The 27,301-nt window shown below is 34.5% G+C and overlaps 1 protein-coding gene across 1 annotated transcript in view; it reads left to right on the forward strand.

Moving 5' to 3' along the window:
* ADGRV1 (adhesion G protein-coupled receptor V1) overlaps window positions 1-27,301 on the forward strand; it is a 508,576-nt gene that overhangs the window by 37,697 nt on the left and 443,578 nt on the right. The window contains exons 2-11 of the mRNA XM_037032075.1: window positions 1,209-1,393; window positions 3,254-3,403; window positions 5,392-5,487; window positions 8,175-8,279; window positions 10,581-10,694; window positions 12,821-13,386; window positions 13,743-14,013; window positions 14,399-14,728; window positions 22,535-22,711; window positions 24,790-25,013. Coding sequence (XP_036887970.1) covers window positions 1,209-1,393; window positions 3,254-3,403; window positions 5,392-5,487; window positions 8,175-8,279; window positions 10,581-10,694; window positions 12,821-13,386; window positions 13,743-14,013; window positions 14,399-14,728; window positions 22,535-22,711; window positions 24,790-25,013 — 2,218 coding nt within the window. The remainder of the gene's footprint in view (window positions 1-1,208; window positions 1,394-3,253; window positions 3,404-5,391; window positions 5,488-8,174; window positions 8,280-10,580; window positions 10,695-12,820; window positions 13,387-13,742; window positions 14,014-14,398; window positions 14,729-22,534; window positions 22,712-24,789; window positions 25,014-27,301) is intronic.

Below are 27,301 nucleotides of genomic sequence, written 5' to 3' on the forward strand. Positions count from 1 at the left end.
GTTGGTAATGCACCTCTCCTTTAAAACAAAGGAACTTGTTATGTTCCTGTGACTGATCACATAATCCGTTGGAATCTTAATGATCGTGAGGTAAGTTGTTCACATTTTTAGAGGTACATCTGCATGACAAAACAGCAACGCTTTCAAGTGGCCACTGCACCCTTGTGCTTTCGAAAGCACTTGAGTCACACAGGGCTGCAAGTAGGAACAATATTGATGACTCACCAACGTGCACTTTGTTGTAAGCAGCAAACAGTAGTAGTCTCGGAAATACACACTTGCCAAATTTGCTAGCTTTGAAAACAAACAACATGGCAATTTTCTAACAAGTGACTTTAGTATTTTAACTAGTAAAATGGGAAAAATTTTGGTTGTAGGAATTTGCATTCTTTGAAAGGATTAGAATGTCTTTGTATAACTAAAAACTTTTTAAAAAATATTTATTTAACTTTAGAGGGGAAGGAAAGGAGAGAGGGAGAGAAATATCAATGTATGGTTGCCTCTCATGTATCCCCTGCTGGGAACTGGCCTGCAGCCCAGGCATGTGCCCTGACTGGGAATTGAACCTCGATACTCTGGTTCACAGGCCCGCGCTCAATCCACTGAGCTACACCAGCCAGGGCAAAAAACTTTTAAAAAGCATTTTCAAATAACAGAATTTTAAGGAGAAAGTAGACACAACAAACAAATCAGTTTATAGAGTTTCAGTTTTAACTGCTCTATCAATCATTTTCAAGAGTTCTACAATATTTGCACAATCAAATAAATAGATGAGTAAATTCCATTAAGATTACTGATCAATTTGATAATTTTTTGGTTTCTGTCTATATTTTAGTTTCATTTGAGAGGAAGATGAGATTTAAGTGTTTCCATGTTGCTACTTAGGGTTTTTTAGAATAAATTGGAGGGTCAAGTTTTATAATAAACTAAATTTAATAAGTTTAAGGCTACTTATAAGTGTTATTTTGATATATAAGCTAAAGAAACAAAACATAGTTACGAATAGTTAAAGAGAACCATAGAAGGGTTTGTGATATCTAGTTTGTCTGTGATCACACATTTGAATTGGATGACTTAATATTTCCTTTATTTATATTTTAGTTGCTCAGTATCTAAGTTGTTACTCTATTTATATCTGTAGACAGCACAGCCTAATGAAAATATATTAGATATGTTTTGTGAACAAAATCTTTTTTCTTCTCCTATAGGGATGCCCTCTGCATCTTTATTGGTAAATCTTCTTTCAGCTTTACTCATCCCTTTTGTGTTTGGAGAAACAGAAATAAGGTTTGCCGGACAAACAGAATTTGTAGTTAATGAAACAAGTACAACAGTTATTCGTCTTGTTATCGAAAGGATAGGAGAACCAGCAAATGTCACAGCAATTGTATCGGTAAGAAAAGATTGTAGTTTTATTCTTACTGAAATAACTATGAAATTTCCTAGTTTCAGTGACAAGAATTTTTTTTACTGTTTGAGATTCTGAGTAGTTTGATCATGATAAATGACTTGCATGCACACTGTTCCATATACAAAGGATTGTAGAGCACTCCAAGGTAGCATGTGTGTTTGGCTATAATAATATTTTAAAGGTATAGATTGGTTATTTTAAAATGTCCATATGTGTATTTTAAAACAAACAAAACAAAAATATCAATAAGTTTTTAAGGATTCTAGTTATCTCTGCTTGGATATATTATCTATTGTCAGGTGGCTTTAAGAAAGTACCTGAAATATTTAAAAGTAGAAAAATGGCAATTAAAAAATCCTTAGTTATATTGGATAGCCCTTTATTTTTAGGAGAAATTAACTATGTTAACTTATATAGAAATAAGGTAGAATTATTAAACTCTTGATCTATCATACACACAGTTTAATTATTGGAAGGATTTAGTGTGTATGTTTTTGTGTTTATGTTTAATTAGAAAGTACTGTCACATGACCTCTAAGTATATTACTGTATTTGACACCCAAAATACTTGACATTTTCATTTACAAAATAAGTTCTTAAGCAATAGGTTAAATAATCACATCGTGAAGCGTTGTGAAAAGAGACAAAGAAAAACTACCTCTGACACAAACCCAATATTGTACTTTTGTGCATTGTTTTTATTTTTATATTTGTTATGTGTATGTACATATTTATTGAGTTCATTTCTGGTTTGAGTATATGTTCCTACTCGTATAAATATAGTTTCGCTTGTATCTGAGTTTTGTTCAGGTTGGTCTATTATTTTCTCAGCTTCTCCTGATGGCGATGCCATCATTTTCCAATCATTTCTCTTTACTGTTTTCATTGAGGTTTCAATTTGAGCTGTTACAAATGTCTCTCTAGTGAAACTATTTACATACACATTGATTTTTGCATATTTTGGATCATTAAATGATTTTTGGGGGGTTGGATTACTATGTTTTTTCCCTCTTTAGTGGCTCTTGATATTGAATACTTTCTAAATGACTGTGCCACTTTTTATAAGATATATGAACAAGTTTTCCGACACTCTTGAAAACTTTTGGATTAAGTATTTTAAACTTTTTATTATAAACAAAATCTAGAAATTGACTAAAATTTCTCTGTACGTGTTCTTCATTTTTATTTGTAGTAGATTATAATTTTTTCTACTAGCTAAATTATTCATTTTGAGTTCTTTAGCAGAAGAAATCTCATTTGGATTTGCACAAGCAGTTCCTCCTTTATAATTTTATAATTATGGCGCTCTTGAGAATCTTGTTAGCAATGCTGATATTACAGAATGATGTCTTAAAAAGTTAAGGAAAAGTTTATAATGGCTAATAAATTTGGAATGCTAAAAGAACTGGGTCTTTGTTGGAATTGTGTTAGAATATAAAAATTAATTTTCCTGATATATTTTGGCAGGCTACTTTCAATCCTACTTTTGGAGAGTTTTAGCTACAGTTTGTGTTGTTAGGTTTGCTATAATCCACTTCAGATCGATCAAGAGGCAGAGAAAAAATATTCATATCATAGTTCCTTTATAATTATTACTTTTCTATGTAGTGATTTATTTACCTTCTGAGCATAAGCAAATGTTTTTGTGTAGAATCATTTCTTTTATGCTTTTTGAAGGTGATTTTAATTAGTTGTTAAATATTTGCCTATGTATAGCCTATCTAAAAACATTAATGGTACTGGATGGTTCCTGTTTTTTCTTGTTGATTGCTCCCATTGGCATCGGTTTGCTTGTCCTAATACTGTGTGGTGTGAGCACTGTCTATATTTTACATTTGATAGCTGCATGGAGAGGACACCGGCGACTTTTTTGACACATATGCCGCAGCTTTCATCCCTGCTGGAGAAACAAACAGGACCGTGTACATAGCAGTATGTGACGATGACTTACCAGAGCCTGATGAAACTTTTATTTTTCAGTTAACACTACAGGTACATCCTTCTTCCCATCCTAACCTTAAAATCACAAAACTCTTGCCTTGCTCAAAAATCTGTTTCCTTCGAGATAAGCCAGTTTACATGCCTGGTGGTAGTTTTCACCGAAGCTGGAACTGGAAACCTATTTGAAAGTTCCACGGCCTGGTTATTCCTCAGACAATCTTGTTCAGAATATCCTAGAGCTAGTTTTGGGACCCATTCAGCCTGTTTAGGAATTGGCCTGACACATGCTCAAGAAAACTTTGTCTTCCCTTTTGCCCTTTGCTCTTTCATCCTTTCCCTGCTACCAGATGCACAAAGCGTGACCATGACTTCTGAGTTCAAAGCAGAAGGATACAAAAAGCAGGCATGGAAGTGGGAGGTCCATATGCCTTAAACAAATTCAGAGTGTCCCTGGGGAAAAGGCTTGAATAGCCTAAGGTTTCATTGTCCTTTATAGATTGATCTATTAGGTTGAGGCAATGACTGCTAACAATGCTCTAAATTTTCTCAAGGCCATTGAGAATTTTTTTGAATGATTATATTGGTATGATTAAATTTTCATGAAAACGATACTTGAAACAGTCATAGTTTTACTTTTGTATACTTTCTTTTATATTCCTGTATGTAGCTGTTGAATACAAGGAATGTTGCAGACAATTCTCACATTTATAGAAAAATTGTTTTAGTATTTTATCTTTAATTTGGCTCTATTATGTATGGAATAACTAATTCTTAACTTTCAGTACTTTCTAAAATACCAGAAAAAGAATAATTTTTATTGAATTTATTGGGGTGACACAGGTTACCAAAATTGTACATGTTTCAAATACACAATTCTACAATGGATCATCTGCACACTGTATTGTTTTCACCACCTCAAGTAAAGTCTTTTTTCACCACCATTTAGCCCCCCTCTGTCCTTTTCTACCTCCTGTTATCTCTTCTCCCCCCGCAATCACCACGTTGTTGTCTATGTCCGTGAGTTTTCTCTCTCTCTCTTTTTTTGACCAATCCTTGCACCCCCACCCTCATCCATACCCCCCAGCTGTCAGCCTCCTCTCTATGAGTCTGTCTCAATTTTGCTTGTTAGTTCAGTTCATTAGATTCCACATATGAGTGAAATCATATGGTAGTTTATTTCTCTGACTGGCTTATTTCACTTAGCATAATGCTCTACAGGTCCATCCATGCTGTCACAAAGGGTAAAATTCTCTTCTTTTTTACAGTTGAGCAGTATTTCATTGTATAAAATGTAACACAGTTGTTCTATGCACTTATTTACTGGTGGACACTTGGGCTGCTTCCAAATTTTGGCTATTTTAAATAACACTACAATGAACATAGGTGTACATATATACTTTTGAAATAGTGAGTCCAGTTTCTTCAGATAAATTTCAAGAAGTAGAATTGGAATTGGAGGACGTAGAGATGGCCAATAGACATGTGAAAAGAAGCTCATTGTCACTAATCATCAGAGAAATGCAGTTAAAACCAGAATGAGATATAACCCCACACCTGTCAGAATGGCTATCAATAAATAAACAAACAGAAAGTGCTTGTGAGGATGTGGAGAAAGGGGAACCCTCATGCACTGTTGGTGGGAATGCAGATTGGTGCAGCTACTGTGGAAAACAGTATGGAGTTATCTCAAAAATTAAAAATGGGGGAATCATGTATGAATACATTTTATATTGCTTTATTTTCTCTCATAATAGTAATAACATTAGAATAATTACAATAGATATAGTATTATTAGCCAGTGAGTACTTATAATAATTTATATTTCAATAACTAGTGATTAATTTCAAAAACTTTTTTGGAGAATTCTTTTGGGACTTCTTTTTTTACCATGTTGACTTAGTTTGAATGTATTTTCTTTATCTGTGCATTCAAAGTATTCTTGTGTTTTTATTCATATTCTTAATTACTAAATAAACTATTAAAATGATTATTTTCTCTTATTTTGAATTTATTAATTTATTTTTGGGATTTTATTTTAGAAACCTTCAGCAAATGTAAAGCTTGGATGGCCGAGGACTGTTACTGTGACAATTTTATCAAATGACAATGCATTTGGAATTATTTCATTTAATATGGTATGCTGCAATTTGATTAATCTTGTGGTTGCAAGATAATAATTTAATTTTTGATTATTTGTCATGATGTTACCTAGTATCATTCTCTATTTGTAAAAAAAATTAATTTATTGATTTTAGAGAGAGGGGAACTTCAATTTGTTATTCCACTTATTTGTGCATTCATTGGTTGATTCTTCTCTGTGTCCTGACCAGGAATAAAACCTACAACCTTCCTGTATTAGGGCGATGCTCTAACCAACTGAGCTACCCAGCCAGGGCAATTCTTGTAATACTTAAATAAAATTTGCTCTAACTCCATTCATAGTCCACATTCTATAGACCATCCTTTTCTTCTGAAAGGTTTCGTTGAATTGATGAGGCCTGTATGATCATGATCACCTCTTATCCTAATCTTTTCTGTTGATCATTCCATCTGACTCATTTGTTACCTCTCTTGGTGGTCTCTAACTCAGATGTTATCTTAGTTGGTTCAATATGTTATAACTAGTTACCATAGCCTGGGGTACCATAGCCTGTTAAAAACAACAGAAATTTATTTTTCGTAGTTCTGGAGGCTGAGAAGTCCAAGATCAAGGTATTGCAGATTCAGTGTCTGGTGAAGGTCCACTTCCTGGTTCATAGACAGCTGTGTTTTTGCTGCATTCTCAAATGGCAGTGGGGCCCAGGGAGCTTTCTGGAGTCTCTTTTATAAGGTCACTAATCCCATTCATGAGGGCAAAGCCCTCATGATGTAATCACCTCCCAAAGGCCCTACCCTCCTAATACCATCACATCACAGGTTAGGGTTTCAGCATAGGAATTGGGGCTGGAGGGCTGAGGCCGGGGGTGGGGGCAGTGCAAACATTCAGTCAGTAGCAGATGTGGTAACCCCATTCCTTTTGCTAGGTTTCTTCAACTCCCACTTAAAGCATTGTCTGAAAGTTTGATGTGACTCTGAAAGGAGAAAAAAATATTGAAAAATTACTGAGAAAACCTATAGTAAATTTAAAATTGAATAATAGACATTACAGTGTTTAATATATCTGTGGTCAATCCCTACTCTGAGATTTTCCCATTAATTAATAGTTCCTAAAGGTTAAAACTCCACGTCATCCCTCTCAGTTTTGCTTGGCAGTTTATTTTTTTTTTCTCCCTCATCACCAAATTCTTGTGTCCCAGGCCAGTCCTATGTTCTGGGGTACTATCTTTAGACACAAACATGTAAGACGGGTCCCAGCTCTTAAAAATATAGCAAAACTTATCTCAAATACAATTGGAGTTTGCCACTAAGTTTTAGACTTACAAAACCTTCCTGACAGGCAGACTTTTTGAATCATGTTACTAATTATCATTACTAAAAGATGATGTGGTGCTTTCCAGCTTTTTATTTATTTTTCAATTTAGACTGCTGCTATAATTGGTGTATTGCATGTCATTTTCTTAAATTATCTTTGAACAAGGTGGGCTATAGATAAGTATGATCTCTATAACTGCAGTATCTTTATTAAAAGGATATATGGGTAATGCAAATATAATAGACATTATAATATAATCCACTATATTATCATTTATGGAAATTAAATTAATCAATTATTTTTATTTGAAGGCTGGGGAATTAATTAGTTAATTATGAAGCAGGCTCCCTTACTTGGTTAATTTCCCTCCTTACTGCCTTTTCTCTGCACTCATTTCCAATTTATTGTTTCTAAACTCATCCTGACTCATTTGAGGGAACTTTTCTTTTTTAGTTTTGACATTATACATCCTAGCCTCTGGGAATAAACTGTGGTTTCCAGCTTTGGGTCCAGGCCCGTGATTCTGGTAGTGTCTGACTGAACAGCTGCCCTGCAGAATTAAAGTCGAACTAAGTGACTCTTGAGTTCACAGTTGTTGCTAAATCTACTGATTTTGGCTCCCATCTGGATCATGGTCATATTAATGATAAAGAGAACACTGATGATGATAATAATAATAATCACGAGCATTTACTGAGCCCTCACTATGTGTCAGGTACTAGGATAAGCACTGGATGTGAATTATCACTTTGAAACCTCATCGGAACCCTTTGAGACAGACATTTCTGTCCCCATCTGTGAACACTCCGTCTCATTATCCGCTGGCCAGATGGGCGCCTCTGCCCTAGTTAGTGTGCACCTGACTGCTTCCCTCTTCCTCTTCTGTGCTGAGTTTGAGCCAGCCAAGCCAACACACTTAACATTTGAAGTCCTGGCTCTTTCTTTTGCTCAGTGATCACGTCCTGAAAAAGTCATTAGCAGTTGTCTGCTTTTCAATGGCGAGCTGACCAATGAGGAGGAAACGGTGGTGGGGGGCAAGGCTGAGTGGTTGTTCCAGTGAGCTGTCCTGGAATTGGAGGCACAACTCATCTCTGTGACCTCTTGGGCCCCTGTAAGCAATGGAACTGGTTATCTTTCAACTAGATAAGCTTTAAAATTACTCAGCAGAACAGCTCATTGATGATAGAACCAGGTTAAGATCCTACATCTTTTCCTTGACTAGTTCTGACTGTTTTTCCTTTAAAACAAACAAAAAACCTTTTTACGTGCTTTTATTAGATACAATTAATGCTGGGAAATACAACATCCATAGAGTTAAACATTTCTTTGTCTGTGGAAATGTCATATTTCTGAGGTAACAGTTGGCACCACCTCCTGCCTCTGATTGATTGTCTTTGCTCTTCCCCATAGCCTTTCTCCATCACAGTGAGTGAGCCCAGGGGCAGAAATGAGTCTGTGCCTCTCACTCTCATCAGAGAAAAAGGTACCTATGGGATGGTCGCTGTGACTTTTGAGGTACGTTTACTCTGAAGTCATTTCAAATGGTGACACGTTAGAGTTCATACCAGATAGCTACAATTTTAAAAATAAAGGTTCTTTGTATAAGAAATATGACCCTTAAGAAATATGAAATAAAAGTAAATACTTTTATTACCTGATAAATGGCTTGGTTAATATAAAAACGTTTTCCTTGTTACTTAACTATACTGTGCTTACAGGGAACACAACGTATCATTTTAGATACAGAATAATAATAGACCACAAAATAGAATAATAATGATGTTAATCCCCCCAAATTCATAAAACCTTAATGATAAACCTTTTCAAGGTTATACATTTTTAGAATGCCCATGGATTACTTAGGCTTATATAGAGGTATTTAGTATGTGGTCTTCCCTATTTACTTTTCCCTTACTTTAAAATACTCTTAATGGATGGTATTAAAAGCAGTTGCATTCCATCGTGGAGGTCCATAGATATTATAGCATTTGTTGTGAATGAGGTAAGCTGTGGGTGAGGTGTATTTCTTAGGGTGCTAGCTGTAACTGTTCCATTTGATTGCTTACTGAATACATGCTCAGCATACAGTCATCATATTGCTGTTCTATGAGTTACATATTTAAACCTTCAACTAATTTTTGTGTTTTATAAGATCCAAAATATGATCGTATGCAATTTTCAAACATTAAAACATTAGAAAGTCTTGGTACCATTTTGTATCTTAATTATTAATTATAATATGAATAAAATGGATAATTGGATTTATGTAGCATAATTCTACTGAAGCATAGAAGAGTTTACTTGTGCTCATGGGGCCCTACATCATGGTCATTATAGTAATTACATAAGAAAAAAACTGCCATAAGGCAGTAAAGCATGAAAAATATAGTGAACACTAATTACATATGCAGTACTCTTTCAAGTTCAGCACAGGAACTTAAGCAGTACTTTAAGTGCTTAGGAATATGCATTTAGATAATAAATAAACTAAAATTGAATGCAGAAAGGATACGCCATCATCAGTTATAGTATTTTCAACTTCACTGTGGATATCTGAAATTATTTTATTGGATCTTGAGTCTTGTTCTCTGAGATACAGCACTTAATATTTCCATATACTGTTCTATTACTTTACTCTGATGCTGTTTTCACTGCATATAAATAGAAACTCTTCCCAGCACTAAGTCTGTCTCATTGTTTTTAAACTTTTACTCCATAATACTTATCGTCATCTGACACATTTATTTATTTACATATTACTTGTTCGTTTTCATTAAATGTAAGGTCCTGGGGGTAGGGTGTTTACCTTGTTCACTGCTGTATTCTTATTACCTAAAAGAGCCCTCAGGCACAAAGTGCCAAATAGTTTTCAAAAATGATTTTACTAAATCCTCACATGTAGCCTGTTCTTTTATCATGCTCTTTAAAGATGAGGAAAATACTGCATAAAGTAGTTTTATACCTTGCACAGGCCATGGTGGAACTGCTATTTGATCCCATTACTTAAGAAAATTTACTAATTTTGAATACTTTCCTCTCAATAAAAATATTTGTTTTTTTCCCTCAGGTTTAATACAATGGTTGAGATAAAATGGAAAACTTTTAGAAACCATGTAGTTTAATGTTATCATAATCAAGATCTATAATTACAGGCCTTGACTGTTAATTGGAAGGGCAAACTTGCGTATACATTAGTAGAATTCTTGCAAAACATTTTTAATCCTCTCCTAAAAATATGTGAATTGATTTTTAGAGAAGTTGGGGAGAGAAGACAGAGTCAGAGAGACAGAAAGAGAGACAGAGTCAGAGANATACAGTGGTTGAGATAAAATGGAAAACTTTTAGAAACCATGTAGTTTAATGTTGTCATAATCAAGATCTATAATTACAGGCCTTGACTGTTAATTGGAAGGGCAAACTTGCGTATACATTAGTAGAATTCTTGCAAAACATTTTTAATCCTCTCCTAAAAATATGTGAATTGATTTTTAGAGAAGTTGGGGAGAGAAGACAGAGTCAGAGAGACAGAAAGAGAGACAGAGTCAGAGACACAGGCATTGATGTGAGAGAGAAACATCTGTCTGTTGCCTCCCATACATGCCCCAACTGGGAGTCAAACCCACAACCTAAGTATGTGTCCTGACTGGGATTCAAACCTGCAAATTTTTTGGTGCATGGGACGATGCTCCAACCCACTGAGCAGCCCAGCCAGTGCTCTTGTAAACCATTTTTAAGTAAACTTTAGATTTTTGTCAGCTGGCATCACCACAATGCTTTTTTATGCTTATGAAATGTTTTGTATGTATTTCTTTGCAGATAGAGGGTGGCCCAAATCCACCAGAAGAAGATCTGAGTCCAGTTAAAGGAAACATCACCTTTCCCCCCGGCAGAGCGACAGCAGTTTGTAACTTGACAGTACTTGATGATGAGGTGGGCAACATGAGATGCGTAGATGGGGCAAGGATTCTGTCTGTAGTACAGATGTGTTAGAGAATGTTGAGTCAAAGATTAGGTTGTACTCAGTATTTGAAATTATTCAAGAACACAGCCCTATGTAAAGTTAGTATATTGGGCCAGTCATAGTTTAGATATAAATAGCAATTTTGGAATATATCTTGTTAATATTTACCTTATTCACATATTCATATTAAGTTGTAGATCTAAAAGCTGATGAACCTGAACATAGGTAATTATCAACCACACATAGTACAAAAATCTAAGCATTTTGTAAAAGCTAATGATTGCTTTTGGTTAGTGATTTCAGTTTTGAGCAGGTATAGAATTATTTACCCAGTATAAATATTTTACTATAAAAGCAAAGAAATTTTTACTGTGATTGATATTTGGTTGAGTATTTTAAATGTTCACATTCATAAAAATGCTTTAGTTATTTTTACATTTCACATTGAAGGTACCAAGGGTTGAGATACATGACTGCTGAGGAAAGAATAAACTTGAGCAGCAATGTGCAAATATATCTCTCAAGAGCTAAATGAGGGAAAACATGACTTTTAATAAAAAATATCTTAGTATTGCCAGGGGTAAGAGGAAGAGCTGGAATTTTATAATGATTTATCTACCTTTCTACAAAAAAATGTGAAACCCAATCACAAGAAGTCCCAAGAGAAGGAAAAAAGGAAGTCATTATTAGAAAAGAGTGTTTCTCCTGAAACAAATGAAATATTAGGTAGCAGTGATAACTAGTTTGTCTGGTTCTGGAAGCTAACAAAGACCTTCTGTTTGTAGAACATAGAACAGTGAAAATGTTATGATTTGGGGCAATGATTAGTTATATGTTTTACTTGTAAGTGTAAAAAATCTTCTAAAGACCTGATGTACAACGTGGTGATGATAGTTAATAATTGTATTGTGTGCTTGAAAGTTGCTGAGAGTAGGTCTTAAGTGTTCTTACCACACATACACCAGTAAATGTGTCAAGTGATATTGTGTTAATTATCTTGATCTTGGTAATCATTTGATATCACATAGTATACTTTAATAAAGTATATATTTTTAAGGATTTTATTTATCTATTTTTTTAGAAAGAGGAGAAGGGAAGGAGAAAGAGAAGGATAAATCATCAATGTGTGGTTGTTTCTCACAGGTCCCCCACTGGGGACCTGCTCTGCAACCCAGGCATGTGCCCTGACTGGGAATTGAACCAGCAATCCTTTGGTTCACAGTCCATGCCAGGCACATTGTACACTTTAAATATATTTGTCAATTATCCTCTAATACAGTTAAGGAAAAAAGGATCATCAATCAAATCATATTTTATTCTTTGAGATAGTTTTACCTCTTAAACTGATTGCCATTGATTGAAGTAGAAAGATGTATTTTTTTACTTTTATTCATAAAATGGAATTTATAGTGAAGGAATGGTCAAGCAGCACAGTGGAGATTATCTCTAGGATTTCCATGCAGTTTCCAATACATCCATATCCATATCTATCTATAATCTATCTATATAAGTATTGTAACAATGTCAATATTTTCCCTAGTAGTGACTCTTATAGCTTGTTCTCCAGAAACACATGATGTGCATTTTGGGAATTACTAGTCATAATCATATGACTAGTATCGTGTGTTTAACTCTTGAATTAGAAACTGTTTAGAAAGAAAGAAGAATAAATCACTTGAGTAAACACTGACAATTTGTATATGATGCTTAATGCAGTTTTCTAGATTCTTGGATCTTGAATGGTGCTTCTGACCTTACCAATTTGATAAAAGTAGGATATATGTTCATTTTACTGTCAAATCTTTTGAGTTATCTAAAGATTAATCAAGGTTGAGAGACATTATACCTATACTTACTTCTTTATCTGTTCATACCATTGCCTTATGAACTTTTCCTCCCCTATCTAAAATGCATTATTTACCTTTAGAAAATATTTCAGTGAATGACACTAAGCAAGTCTTTCTGTAGGTTCCCTTCGGTTAAAGATTTTTATTTTTATGTAATTGTATTGAAACATAGTGACTTTTTGCACTTTGGTTTCTTTGCAGGTATTTTAGCTATTGATGTTTTACCACTGTTTGTATCACTTTGACAGGTACCAGAAAATGATGAAATATTTTTAATTCAACTGAAAAGTGTAGAAGGGGGAGCTGAGATTAATATTTCTAGGAGCTCAGTTGAGATCATCATTAAGAAAAATGATAGCCCCGTGAGATTCATCCAGAGTGTGTATTTGGTACCCGAGGAAGACCACATACTCATAATTCCAGTGATTTGTGGGAAGGATGACAGTGGAAATCTGATTGGATCTGATGAATATGAAGTTTCAATCAGTTATGTTGTTGTAACTGGGAATTCAACAGCACATGCCCAGCAGAATTTAGACTTCCTTGATCTTCAGTCAAACACAACTATTGTTTTTCCACCTTTTATTCATGAATCACACCTGAAATTTCAAATAGTTGATGATACCATACCAGAGATTGCTGAATCATTTCATGTTGTGCTGCTAAAAGATACCTTAAAGGGAGATGCTGTGCTATTAAGCCCTTCTATTGTACAAGTCACCATTAAGGCAAATGACAAACCTTATGGAGTCCTCTCATTCAACAGTGCCTTGTTTGAAAGGACAGTTATAATTGATGAAGATACAACATCAAGGTATGGTTTATTTCAAACCTGTTGCTACAATTATTTTATTATAATATGCCAAGATTTAGTGTTTGTGGTATTGGGCACAATGCTGAACTCTTGAGAGTATGCGTCATTTCCTCCACCATGGTTCTCCTATTTTCTCTCCTACCTTGGAAGTGATTTAAATATGCAAGTGAATTCCTATTATGGTAGTTTCCTAGGACATATCAACATATATCCTTCATATTAAAAAACAATCATTCTTCATGATACTGGTTTTTGTTTTTATCAATGTCTGATGGCCAGCCTGACAGTGGAAAAGTCCATCTCAGGGAACTGCAGTGTATTGTGTGACTGTGTATATTTCTTTTTGAAAACTCTAGATTTGAAAATATTACGGTGGTTAGAAATGGCGGCACCCATGGGAATATTTCCGTGAACTGGGTACTGACACGGAATAGCAGCGATCCCTCACCGGTAACAGCAGACATCAGACCAAGTTCTGGAGTTCTCCGTTTTGCACAAGGGCAGATGTTAGCCTCCATTCCACTAACTGTTGTTAATGATGACATTCCAGAAGAGGCAGAAGCTTACCTCCTTCAGATTCTGCCCCACACAATACAAGGAGGCGCGGAAGTGAGTGAACCAGCAGAGGTAGGTCTCTTGTTACGCTTTACTTGTGTGAGTATTTCTGTGCAGTCGGAGAGCCCAACAATTTGATCACACAAGTCACATTTGTGTATGCTTTGATGTGATGGGAAGAACACTGGTTTGGGAAATGATCATTGCTTTGCTTGCCCAAGGTTGTCCTTTTTTAATAAAAAAGTTCAGTGTTGAGAAATTTCTGTAAACTATAAACTAGGAAGGTCTTCAGAACTGTTTTTGACTCTTTTTTTACTATAGTACATATAAGAAGTAATCAGTTCTAGATACAATATATAAGTAAATATTAAAAATCAGACAAGCCTAGAAAATAAACAGCTTGGTAATCTCAGAAGTGGAAATTCTGCATTTTAATATTTTATTTCTTTATCTGCAGCTTTTGTTCTACATCCAGGATAGTGATGATGTTTATGGCCTCATAACGTTTTTTCCTATGGAAAACCAGAAGATTGAAAGCAGCCCAGGAGAACGATATTTATCCTTGAGTTTTACAAGACTAGGAGGAACTAAAGGAGATGTGAGGATGTTTTATTCTGCACTTTATATTCCTGCTGGAGCTGTGGACCCTTTGAGAGCAAAAGATGGCATCTTAAATATATCCAGGAGAAATAGCCTCATTTTTCCAGAACAGAAAACTCACATCACTTCAAAATTACCGATAAGAAATGATGCATTCCTTCAAAATGGGGCCCACTTCCTAGTACAGGTATTTTAATGATTAAAATAATCTCAACTTTGGTTTGTTGTAAGTATACTTATCTATGTGAGAAAGTTAATAAACCATTATTTTGCTCTCATTTATATTTTTGGTTCTTTATAGTTTGGGTTGATTATTAGAAGTTACTTAGGGAGTCCAAAGAAAGACTGTTTCTGCTCCTAAGGTATATAAGGAAATAAAACAAGAGTTTTATAAAGTTAAAATTTTAGTTATATGATAATAAAAGCATTATTAGACATGAAATGCAGGTCAGAATAATTGGATGACATAATGAAGTAACTCACAAATTGTTCATGGAGGAGGACCAAGAGAGACAGACTGACACGCACATACACACAAGCACACACACACACACACACACACACACACACACACACAGAGAGAGAGAGAGAAATCTGTTATTCTTTTGAGTGTTTTGATAAATTATGACAGGAATGGGGTTTATAGGATAAATGTTTTTCATGATGGATACATTCAGGGAACGTGTTCCAGAAATAAAAAAGCAGTATGAGAAAAATTGTATACTGTAAATACTTTTAAATAATATACTAAAAAATCTGTTTCTTTACTTATTAACTGTAGATAGTATCTCTGGATTTTCATCTAATTCACAAGAAATAAAGACCTCAGAACATATTCTTCTACCTTATCTTTTTTCTTTCTTAACTTTTATTAACATTTTTATTGTCAAAGTTTAAAACATTTGCACTCATTTGTGATAGTATGGTTATTTTTTCCATGCATTTGGTTCTGGTTGATTCTGAAAATTAGAAAGCAAAAAAAGGTGCTTATCAAACTTTGGTAATATAAATAAGTGTAATACAGATTCAGGTAGTGTGAATGATGAAGAATGTTATCTCATGTCACTGTTTTTTGCCAACTGATATATATCAAATAAAAGGGCATATTTTATCAATTTTTTTAATCAAGTCACATTTAAATTTGTTTTAATTTTACCTAGATTCTCTTTGTGGTTTATTGCTTTCTTTGGGGTTTTGAATTGCCCCCTATATGCCATCCTCACCATGTTATGTCTGTCAGCTGTCTAATGTATCTTGAATATTTAGTTCATTATGTTGCTTTCTATGCTTGCTTCATACCTGCTCCCTGGGATCTTTTTGACTGGGACCTTTGAATTTTCTTGATCTCTTGCCTTTTTCTTAAGTTGTGTTTTAGTTTTGTAATAGTATGTCTATCCTCAAATATGTGTGAAGAAAATGTATGTGCAAAGTAAACTTTTTGAGTGTTTGAGCATCAAAAAAATTTTTTTATAGATTGTTTTGCTAGAAATTTCTAGTTAAAATAATTTGTTCTTCAGATCTTGGAAAGTTTTATCTTGTATACTTTCTTTTTTTAAAGATTTTATTTATTTATCTTTAGAGGGGAAGGGAAGGAGAGAGGGAGAGAAACATCAATGTATGGTTGCCTTTCGTGCATCCCCTGCTGGGAGTTGGCCTGCAGGGAACTGGCCTGCAACCCAGGCATGTGCCCTGACTGAGAATCGAACCGCGATCCTCTGAGTCGCAGGCCTGCACTCAATCCACTGAGCTACACCAGCCAGGGCATATCTTGTATACTTTCTAATATGAAATTTGAGAGGAAAGTCATTTACCTTCTTCAGTAACTTGTTGTTTTTTTTTTTTATCTCTGAAAGCTTTTTTCTTCTTTTTAAAATATCTTCTTGGGCCCTGGCTGGTGTAGCTCAGTGGATTGAGCGCGGGCCTGTGAACCAGACGATCGCGGTTCGATTCCCAGTCAGGGCACATGCCTGGGTTGCAGGCCATTTCCTGGCAGGGGTCAGTTCCCAGCAGGGGATGCACAAGAAGCAACCATACATTGATGTTTCTCTTCCTCTCTCCTTCCCTCCCCCTCTAAAGATAAATAAATAAAATATTAAAAAAAATAATAATAAAATATCTTCTTGGTGTTCTAAATTTCACATGGTTGTGTCCCACCTTGCTGAGCACTCAGCCAGGTGGGTGGCTCCTTTTATTTTGAGACTGTTGTCTTTTTTTTGAAGCTGGGCCGCCAGCCCCATGCTTGTACTATTCATGCATTTCTTGAGAATTCCTGGCAAAGGGATCTGCTGGGTGATGTATATATGTATATATATTTTGGGGGGGGTACCTTTTTGTAATATGCCTACCCAGAGGGAGGCCTTTTCTCATGTTCTCAAAGGCTTTGTTACTGACAGGACCTCTTCCTTTTCCTCTTTATTATTATTATTATTATTAGTGTTGTTATTTTATTGTCTCTTCAAAGTGAGGAAATTATGATATGATGTATATTTCTGTGTATGAGGGTAATCCACTCTTTAGAGGCCACTCAAGTTTCTGTTTTTGGAGTGATGGGTGTTATTTACATTGTGTTTTTGCCCCTGAGACCTGTGGACTGTTCTTGTGAGATGGCAGCTGAATGGTGGGGTCTGGGGTTGAGCAAGTGGTCAAGTTCATGGCCCTGGCAAGAAGTTAGAGCATACTGCCAGCAGAACAAATCTGAAGATGTGTTCAGAAATTTTAATAAGAAATTTAAGTTTGGCCCTATACAAAACATGCCATAACTAGGTGGTTTTGTTAATATATAGAAATATATACTCATTTCACCAGTTTTCCCCTAGAGGAGCATTTCCAAACTTAGGAGATTTTACGAACATTTGGGAGACAACTTGTCAAGTGGAATTTCAGAATGTAATGGAGGTTTTTGTTTTTTCTTTTTATTTTTCATTGCTGTGCTCTCTTTTGCCTTTTTTTGCTGTCTGTGTCCTCAGAGCATTCCCATTAATATACTATATTTTGATATGTATAATGTGCACCCATGTTTTGGCCCAGTCTTTCAAGAAAAAAATCTTCCATCTTAATTTTTTAAGTTCAATTATTTTTTATATAAATTCAATTATTTATATTATTTATTTATATTCATTTATTTATTGCTTTTTGTCTAAAGGAACTTTAACATTTATGTTTGAACTTACTATAGAACAAGAAATTTTATGTAACAAATAATTACAAAACACATGAACAAACACAAGGTACAAGAAATTTTATGTGCCAGTAACAAATTTATAATACTTACACATCATAGAAGGCCAAGAACTTTTTGTCACTGTCAATATCAGAAGTTATTCCTTTCTAGAGTTACACTTTTAGTGCATAAGCATAAATAAAAGCATTAAAAACATTTATATAGATATATATTTAATATTACCTGTGTATAATGTACATACATAGTTTCCCCTGAAAGATTTGGGCAAAAATGTATGCGTTATACATGTCAAAATACGGTACATTGCTTCAGTCAGTTCGGACTGCTACAAAGAATACCATAGACTGGGTGGATTCAACAACACACATTTATTTCTCACAGTCCTGGAGGCTAGGAAGTCCGAGATCAGGGTGTCAGCATGTGGGGTTCTGGTGAGGGCCCTTCTTCTGTGTGCAGACCGATGTCTTCTTGCTGTGTCTTCACATAGTGGAGAGAGGGAGAGGAAACAAGCTTTTTGGTGTCTCTCTCTCTCTCTTTTTTATTGTTATTCATGTACAGTTGTCTCCATTTTCCCACCACCACTTCCATCCCACCCCTCAACCTCTCATCCTCAATTCTTTCTCCCTTTGGCTTTGTCCATGGGTCCTTTATACATGTTTCTTGATGAACTTTTTCCTTCTTTCCCCCATTATTTTCCTCCACTCTGGTTACTGTCAGTTTGTTCTTTATTTCAATGTCTCTAAGTGCTTATATTTTGCTTGTTTGTTTTGTTGATTAGGTTCCACTTATAGGTGAGATCATATGGTATTTGTTTTTCACCGCCTGGCTTATTTCACTTAGCATAATGCTCTCCAGTTCCATCCATGCTGTTGCGAAGGGTCAGAGTTCTTTCTTTCTTTCTGCGGCATAGTATTCCATTGGGTAAATGTACCATAGGTTTTTGATCCACTCATTTACTGATGGGCACCTGGGTTGCTTCAGTTAGCACTTGGCTATTGTAAATTGTGCTGCTATGAACATTGGGGTGCATAAGTTCTTTTGAATTGGTGTTTCAGGACTCTTAGGATATAACCCCAGAAGATGTCTCTTCTTATATGGACACGAATTTCATCACGAGGCGTCTACCTCCCAAAGGTCTCATCTGTGAATACCATCACTATTGGGGATTAGCGTCTCAATATATGCATTCTGAGGGGACATAAGCATTCAATTCATAGCATATGTTTAAGGTTTTTTAGTCTTTTTTTGTCTCAGTATTCAGGTCTCCCTTCTGTATCTTTGCATAGATCACAACTTGTATGAGAACCAGCTTATTAAAATAAGTGAAATAAAACAAAAAGGTTTCACACAATTGCTTTTTCTCTCATGGAAGCCAGGGCATTTCTGTAGGCACTGCGGTGACGGGACATGTGTTTGAAAACTGATATTGCAGAAATGTTGATTTTGATTTGTAGAGAACGTTTCCATTTTAGCTTTCTGATTTCTTATGCTGCCTCTACTACTTTTACTGTGGGTGACAATCAATATTAGTGATCTTTATATTACACTTTTAATCTTTTAAAAAATATTCAATATTTCCGTCTAAGTAGCTGCAGAAAATCCTTGTGTAAACAAAACCTTATTAGGAACCTTCCGTGGGTCAGATATTATCCTAGCTATTTTATGTTTCAATATGCTAGGTGAACATGACAGAATTTAGTTTTGATGACACGTTAAAAGTAAGTTAACATTTGAAGAAGCATGTAGCATCTGAATTTTTGGTGATCCCTGGTTAGAAATCTGTTCGCACTACTAAGTCCATATTGAATCTTTTATCTATCTGTATATTCAGTAAAAACAAAACAAAACAAAAAAAAACAAAGGTCTTACTGTGCAGACAGTTAATTTAATACTATTGGGAAAAAAGGCATTATTCGTCACTGACAGAATTTCTTGAGCTTCAACAAAAGCTGTAGGCTCTGGAAGTCGGGTTGGAATTAGAAGGTCATGGAGTTTGTATAGTACTTAATGGATGAGCAACTCAAGAATGGGAGGCATCAGACTCTGCATGGAAAGTTGAATGAAACTAAAGAAAAGAGAATCTAAGACAGGAGCTCCTCATTCTTCTGTAACCTTCTCAGCTAAATACATCAGTCTGAGAGACAATTTTTGGCAAGCATGGGGTTACTAATGTGCTGCCCAGTTGCAAACTGTCTGAAAGCAAAGAAGGGCTCTTTATGAATGGGGCAGTTTGATTTAGCAGATGCTTACGGAACCCAGACAAAAAGGCTTAGAGAGCAGGAAATAAGCTATGTAAAATTTGCATTTTCCTTTTGATCAGTTCACTTCATAGCCTTCTATACCTTCTTTCTTTATGCAGGGTGGGGGAAAAGTAGGTTTACAGCTGTTTATGTGGAAAATAATACAATAATTAATAAATACAGTCCAAGAATAAATGCTGTATTCAGGTGCTTAAAACTGTCAACCTACTTTCTGCCACCTTGTATTTTTCAAAACATGATATTTAGAATTAATTCTGTAACTTTTGATAAATGTACATAAGTTATGACTTATTTTCTTTCTTTTTTTACAGAAGATTTTGAAATACAATTATATTGAGTTTTTTTCCTTGGTGTTTGAATCAGTTTGATCAGTTTAGTGCTTTGTGAATACACAGGAACAAGAATGTTCATTCACAGCATGGGCTTACACATGACCAGTGTACTTTATAAACATTTTTTGCCTCCGAACAATGCACTTTATGTTTATATGCCATTTAAATGTACACTTTTTATTTGCTTATTCTTTGTGCTATTTTAAAAGGTAAATATATATGTATATGGGTATATATATTCCTCTTTTCTAGAAAGAATGGCATTTATACTTATGTTAATTATTTATCTTTATGTTTTATTTATTTTATAAAGTAAATTCAAGATACTAAAGAATCACAGTTTTTAAAAGATTTTATTTATTTTTAGAGAGAGGGGAGGGGAAGGGAGGGAGAAAGAGAGGAGGAGAAACATCTGTGTGTGGTTGACTCTCATCCACTCCCAACTGGCAACCTGGCCCACAACCCAGGCATGTGCCCTGACTGAGAATTGAACCAGTAATCCTTTGGTTCTTAGGCCAGCACTCAATTCGCTGAGCCACACCAGCCAGGGTGAATCACACATTTTATTTTACTTAATCTGTATACCAGAATTTGACAAAATTTGCCAGTCTATTTTTTTTCTTGAACTCAAATTTTTGCCAAATATGAAAAATTTAAAGACATTTATTTATTTACAAATTTTAATTTAATATTTATTTTATTTTTTCCCATTACCCTTTAGCCCCCTCATATTCTCCTCCCCCAGCAATCACCACACTGTTGTCCATGTCCATGTGTCCTTTTTCGCTTTTGCTCAACTCCTTTATGTTTTTCTATATGATTTTCAAAGTAAAGTGTGTGACATTTTTAAAAAGCACTTATTTTTGCCCTTCTAAGGTGCATGTTGTTCATCAGAAATTGTGAGAGTATAGGTGGGATCAGTACCAGTTTAGTCCACTTGTGGAAAACCAACTTAAATCAAAGTCATTTCCACATTACAGAGCCTAACAGAGAGGTCTAGAGTAGGAGATTCATAATGTTTTAAGTTCAAAATTGCTTTAACTTAAAATGGCCATGCTTTTTGCAGTTCTGTAATGATTATTCCTATATTCAAGTATTGATAGTTTGGGTTTGGAAAAGGTAGAATATTAAGATGTTGAAAGTTTGTGATAGATCAGGGTTCCTACAGAGCTTGGTTCACGTTGGAGAGATGAATCAGCAAATATTCATTGTGTAGCTGTTGCATTTCAGGTCTCTACCATATACTGCGGAAATGCTGAGACAGGCATAGACCCATAAGGACTCTACAGTCCTTTGGGGAAGTGGAAGTCTGAAACACCCATAATGATGATAAGCAAGCAATAATGGAATTAGAATGAAGTCTGAGTTTAGTGAGAGTAGCAATAGAAGTTCAGAAAGAAATAGAATCAAACAGGCTAGAGAATCCAAGGAAATCTTCATGGGAGAGAAGGAAATGTAGTTTTTCTTTAAGAGCGGATACACTTTGGACTTGTGAAATGATGAAGGGAGGCCATTCTGGGTGAGCAGGACACTGTGGAAGTTACTATGGTGGTCATGTTCATTAATTACAGGGACTCTACATGTTATATACGTGTTGCATTTCTTTAAACATAAAAGCATGTTAAGTCACATTTGGAGTTTGAATGTGGATATCTGAGTGTGAATATTCTTTACTAGAGAAGAGATCTGGGTGACTGATTAGAGGTGTGGACCAGTGGAAGAAAGGAATGAGATGCAGACAAGTCTCTGATATTTCGTGTCAAGGTAGTTGGGTACAGGTAACAAGAAGGAAAAGCAGATGGCAGGGCTGGTGATGGTAGTGGTGAGGAGACATGAAACAGAGAGTGGTTTTGCTTTTGGATATTTTACCTGCAAAGTGTCTGTGTGACGTTTATGCCATATTTAATGGCAGTTGGTTATAAAGTTTGAAATTTGAAGGAGCTATCTGGACCTTAGTAGGGAGAGGGTATAAATTATAAGATAAAGGTCTTAGATAGAACCCTGGGAAATAATAATAACCGAGGGGCAGAAGGAGCTCAGGACTCCAGTGCAGGACATTGAAACAGGATGAAGAATGAACAAGGAAGAAAATGAAGTTGCTTAGTTATTGATTGGTGGCCTTTATCCATATTTACTTTGTTGCCCCTTGCAATTAAGACATTTTTTTTAAAAAAATTCTGTTATTTCCATTTTTGTTTTGTCTTGTTTGTTTATCATAGTTGGAAAAAGTGGAGTTGGTGAACATAAATCCCCCAATACCACCTATTAGTCCTAGATTTGGGGAAATCCGGAATATTTCTTTAGCGGTTACTCCAGACATTGCAAATGGAGAAATTGGCTTTATTAGCAATCTTCCGATCATTTTACATGAACCAGAAGATTCCGCTGCTGAAGTGGTAAGTAGGCTTTCTCTTATCACTGGGGCCTAATGAGTTTGAGATAATGTACAGACACTAATTTTTTAATAGGACTAGTATATAGAATTAACAGATAGAGAAATGGTCATAGCTTCACCATTTATAGCCAGCCTTCAGTATGTAATCTGAAACAAGTAACTGATGAATGTGTGGTTTTCCATCGTCTTTTGCCATATCTGATAAAAATAAAATTAGCATTTTATTTGCTCACAGCAAAAATAGTATATTTTGGTCTAGCTGCTTTTGGAGAATGCTATGACATTTGATAGAGTGACAGCCAAACCATAATTTTTGGGGACGGGTAAGTCATGTATATCACAGGACTGGGATGCTATGCTTGGTAGTGGAGGTGATGGTGATAAGGTTGTAGAATGCCTAATCTTAGGGATTCTGTATTATATGTCTATGTGGGGAAATACTCATACACCTCCACCCCACGCCATAAAAGCATGTTCATATATATATAGCACCCTCCTTGCGCCCCCTACTCTGGTTGAATTTTCTCATCGTCTGTCTAGTGACCTTCATCCTGAGCATTCCCTGAATCACAGTTTGTCTCTGAGACCCTATCCAAGTCTCTCACGCTTGCATATGCTTTAAACTGGTTTGAGGTTCAGATCAGGAATGAGGAAAGCAGTTTATGATATCAAAGCCTCATGTCAAAATATGGTGACCAAAACTTTCTTTGTACATTTCATTCTGTATATTAGCAGAGAAGCTCTATTTTCGAGGGTTTTTAAAAATACTTTTCTTTTTAAAAAGTGGAAAAAATCTAAAAAGAATTTAGCTTCCTCTTAGTGTGCATTGTTTTTATTCATTTGTCTTATAAAGCTGTAAATTTACCATTTTATGTTTTTCTCTTGAGGGAAATTAGCTTTTGGGGAAAGTTTTGGGCCCCATGACCTTTTCATTCCTCCCCTCCTGGGAAACAGCAGAAAAAGTGAGTTTCCCTTTGTTCTCTTTGTCCCATCTACAGCCTAGACCACGCCCGCTCCCTCTGGTGATTTAAGGGTGCAGCCCTCTGTTACACTTTCCGTCTTCCCTAAGAATCTTTGCTCTGTAAGAATCAGAGCCTCCAGCTCTGACCACTCCCAGCCAGATTAGCACAATTTTTAGTGAGGTAAATGTCTTCCTCCCCGCCCCGCCAAGATGGGCTGTGTTAAAGGTCAAAAAGCAAAGAAGATACCTTATTTAGGAGTTTAAAAAGAATAGTGTATTTACAATGAAGTGTTTGTTTATTATATATTAAACTTCTTCGTGATCTACAGTGTCCTTTTATTATATATATTTAATGTGTAGTACACTTAAATAAACTACCAGATACAATTCATTTCAGAATTATTTTAGTAACTTCCATTTATTTAGCTTCTACTCTGGAGAGGTACCCTAATCCTCACTACAAACTTGCCAAACGGGAAACCACTAACTTCAGTTTGCACGTGGAAATTGAGGTCGGAAAAGTTAAGTGACTTGCCCAAGTAATCCAGAGCCATGATTTGAAAATCTGATTTTGTTTGCACAACATTATATTGTACTGCAATATTATCATATTGGTTAGAAACATTTCATATTGTTACTAATATTATTGTTTTCTTATATTGCCCCTTAGCACTTTAGGATGCATTTTACATAACACATATTTTTCCCATTGTAAGGACAAAGATTTATTTTTGTTTATATTGTGACATTACATTAATTCAGTTTTTTTTTTTAGAGAAACTCAGATGGAAATTTACTCTCCAGCCAAATTGTTCTATTTTTTTAGCACTCTGTTTTTTTTTTTGAAATATTTGTCTTTTTGTTTAGCCACCCCTAGTTAGGTATGTTTTTGGGTGGGGGGCAATTTTATGAATTTGGTTAACAAAAACTAATAAATATAATTCTATCAAATGATTTATAAGCATAAAGAAAGGCTTATGCTAATGTTTTTAATGTTATTTAATGGTTCACTTTTCCATGCAGAATAATACATATATTCACATAATTACATGTGAACTTGATCACTGAAAAGCTCATATAATTTGTGACTATATAGGAAATTGTTTTGTTTTTATAAGGTATACATTCCCTTACATCGGGATGGAACTGATGGCCAGGCTACTGTCTACTGGAGTTTGAAGCCCTCTGGCTTTAATTCAAAAGCAGTGACCCTGGACGATATAGGTCCCTTTAATGGCTCTGTTGTATTTTTATCTGGGCAAAGTGACACAACGATCAACATCACTGTCAAGGCTGATGATGTACCGGAAATGAATGAGACGGTAACACTTTCCCTAGACAGGTAATGACCCATTTAGGTATTGATTGCTTAGTGATGTTTGTATTTTCGAATACTCAGAAGTAATTTTGTTTTTTGTTTTAATTCTTTACTCCATATAAAGTAAAAAGAAAAAATCTAAGAAAGAATGTTCTGCTGGGTCTCTGGCTATTCCATTGTTTGGCTTCTGGTTAGACTGACTGTTTTGACTTTGTGAACTTTTACTCTGCAGTTTATTGTGAGGGAAGATTTCACAGGGAATTTATAGAAAGTTTAGGATAAATCTTAAGCATAGCTAATATGTTGTTGTATTAAAAAATAGGCAGCAACAAATCTAAAATATTAGGTTAAACAAACAGCCCTGCTGTTCTTGTTTTCAACAGGAGAGAGGAATAGAGCTCTTCTGAGTGATTTAAAAGAAACTGTTAATCTTCATGTAATGAATTTTTTTTTCATGGAATTTAAACCTTAAATAATATTTATATTTCAGAGAATCAAAAATAATGCAGATTTAATGGTTATTTTTCCTTACTAATAAGGATTCACTTAACATTTCTCTGTGGGTGGTTTATAGTAAGAAAAGATCACAGTCATCATAAAGATATTTTTAATAATACAGAAAACCTTTCCAAAAATGAAAAAAATGGTGTTTAATTGTTGTTAGTTATTTACATTAATAACAGAAGAAGTCAAAAAGAAGTATATTTACTACAATTATCTTTATATGAGCGTTGTTAACATATTAAAGTTAATGTGACTTGAGGGCTTTGAAAAATTCATATTTTTAAAGCAGTAAAATTTACAGAAATTTAATAGGCATTATTTTATACTATATTAATCAAGATTAAAGTAGTAATTATTTTATGTGACCCCCCTGTTCTTCTCTATACTTTACTATTAGCCTCTTAGAGGTTTTTCTTTGAGGGTGTTTTGTGTAAACACATTTCATAAATCTGATGAGTATTTGTTTTTTTATGAGAAAGAAAAATACAGAATATAGGGAACAATGTCTGCTATTCATTTGCTTTGTTTTCACAACCATATTATGCTTACTTTAAAAAGTAAAATCAAACAAGGACAAAAACAAATATAAAATACACTATCTAAATACTTGTGGGTTTAACATATTTTACATTAAATCTTAAGCAAAGATATTTCTTATGAAAAAATTAGTGAAACATAAACTGAAAATCATCTTTTTATTTATGTGCTTTTTTCTTTAAGCTGGTTTTGAGTATTTTACTAAAGCAATGGACAACATTTAAAAAAAGCTAAAAAAATGAACCTCAATTGTAAATAAAAAACGTAGCAATCCATAGAAACTTTTAAATTCAGCTGAGTTTCTGGTCTGGATTAAATGTTTGGAGAATAATTTAAATTTTACCTCTACAAGTTCCTAGTAGCTATTCTTTGTATTCTTTCAAAATACTCATTTTTAACCTTATCATAGAAACTTTTGAAATTAATTAAATATAATATTTATGTTTTTTCTTTTTCTTTTCTATGGGTAAAAATAGTTCATAAGGAAATACAAATAGTGGGGTACAGAGTTTCAGAAATCATTGTGCTTCTGTCTTTTGAAATAGAAGACATTTGTTCAATTTATACTAAAATGTTTTAATTCAAATAGTAACTAATGCATACTTGTATTATCTCAATTGTGCATGAACAAGAAGGAGCTAATTACATCTAAGTGTCCAAGACACATTTGTGTTTCATTAAATAAATGTGAGAATAAAATATGTGATTTGAAATAATATATTTTATCAAAACTTCCATCTCAGATTTGCAAATTTCTCAAAAGACTAGAATGAATGAATGCTAGTATGTGTGATCACAGTAAGTTGCAGTATAACATTGCAACAAAAAATAATACAATTGTATTTATGGTCTATAGTTTTAATGAGAAATTTAAATGCACATTTTCTGTATTGCAACTATAGGTAAGAGTTTTCCTGGTATTGAACAATTTGTAATAATTTTAATGCCATACCAGTTAAAAATATTTTATTGTTTACCTTTCCCCAAGTCAGTAACCAATTTTATGCCAATTTATTTTTTTTAATTTTGATATATGTGCTATATAACCCCTTACTTATAGTGTCATTTGACTTTAAAAGTGAAGCAGTAGGTCTGTGTATTTTGACATGTGTTTTTCAATGCTATTTGAAAATGTACTACATTGGGGATTTGGAAAAGTATTTTGATTTCCTGATACAAAGTTATATTTAAGTAATATCTGTCATAGTTAAATGATACAATGATATGGCTTCTTGTAAATGATGAGAGCTATATTTTTGTCTGCTTGTAGA

The sequence above is a fragment of the Sturnira hondurensis genome, unplaced genomic scaffold (genome assembly GCF_014824575.4).
Source record: "Sturnira hondurensis isolate 20B ecotype Veracruz unplaced genomic scaffold, ASM1482457v3 Scaffold0021354, whole genome shotgun sequence".
Classification (NCBI taxonomy): domain Eukaryota; kingdom Metazoa; phylum Chordata; class Mammalia; order Chiroptera; family Phyllostomidae; genus Sturnira; species Sturnira hondurensis.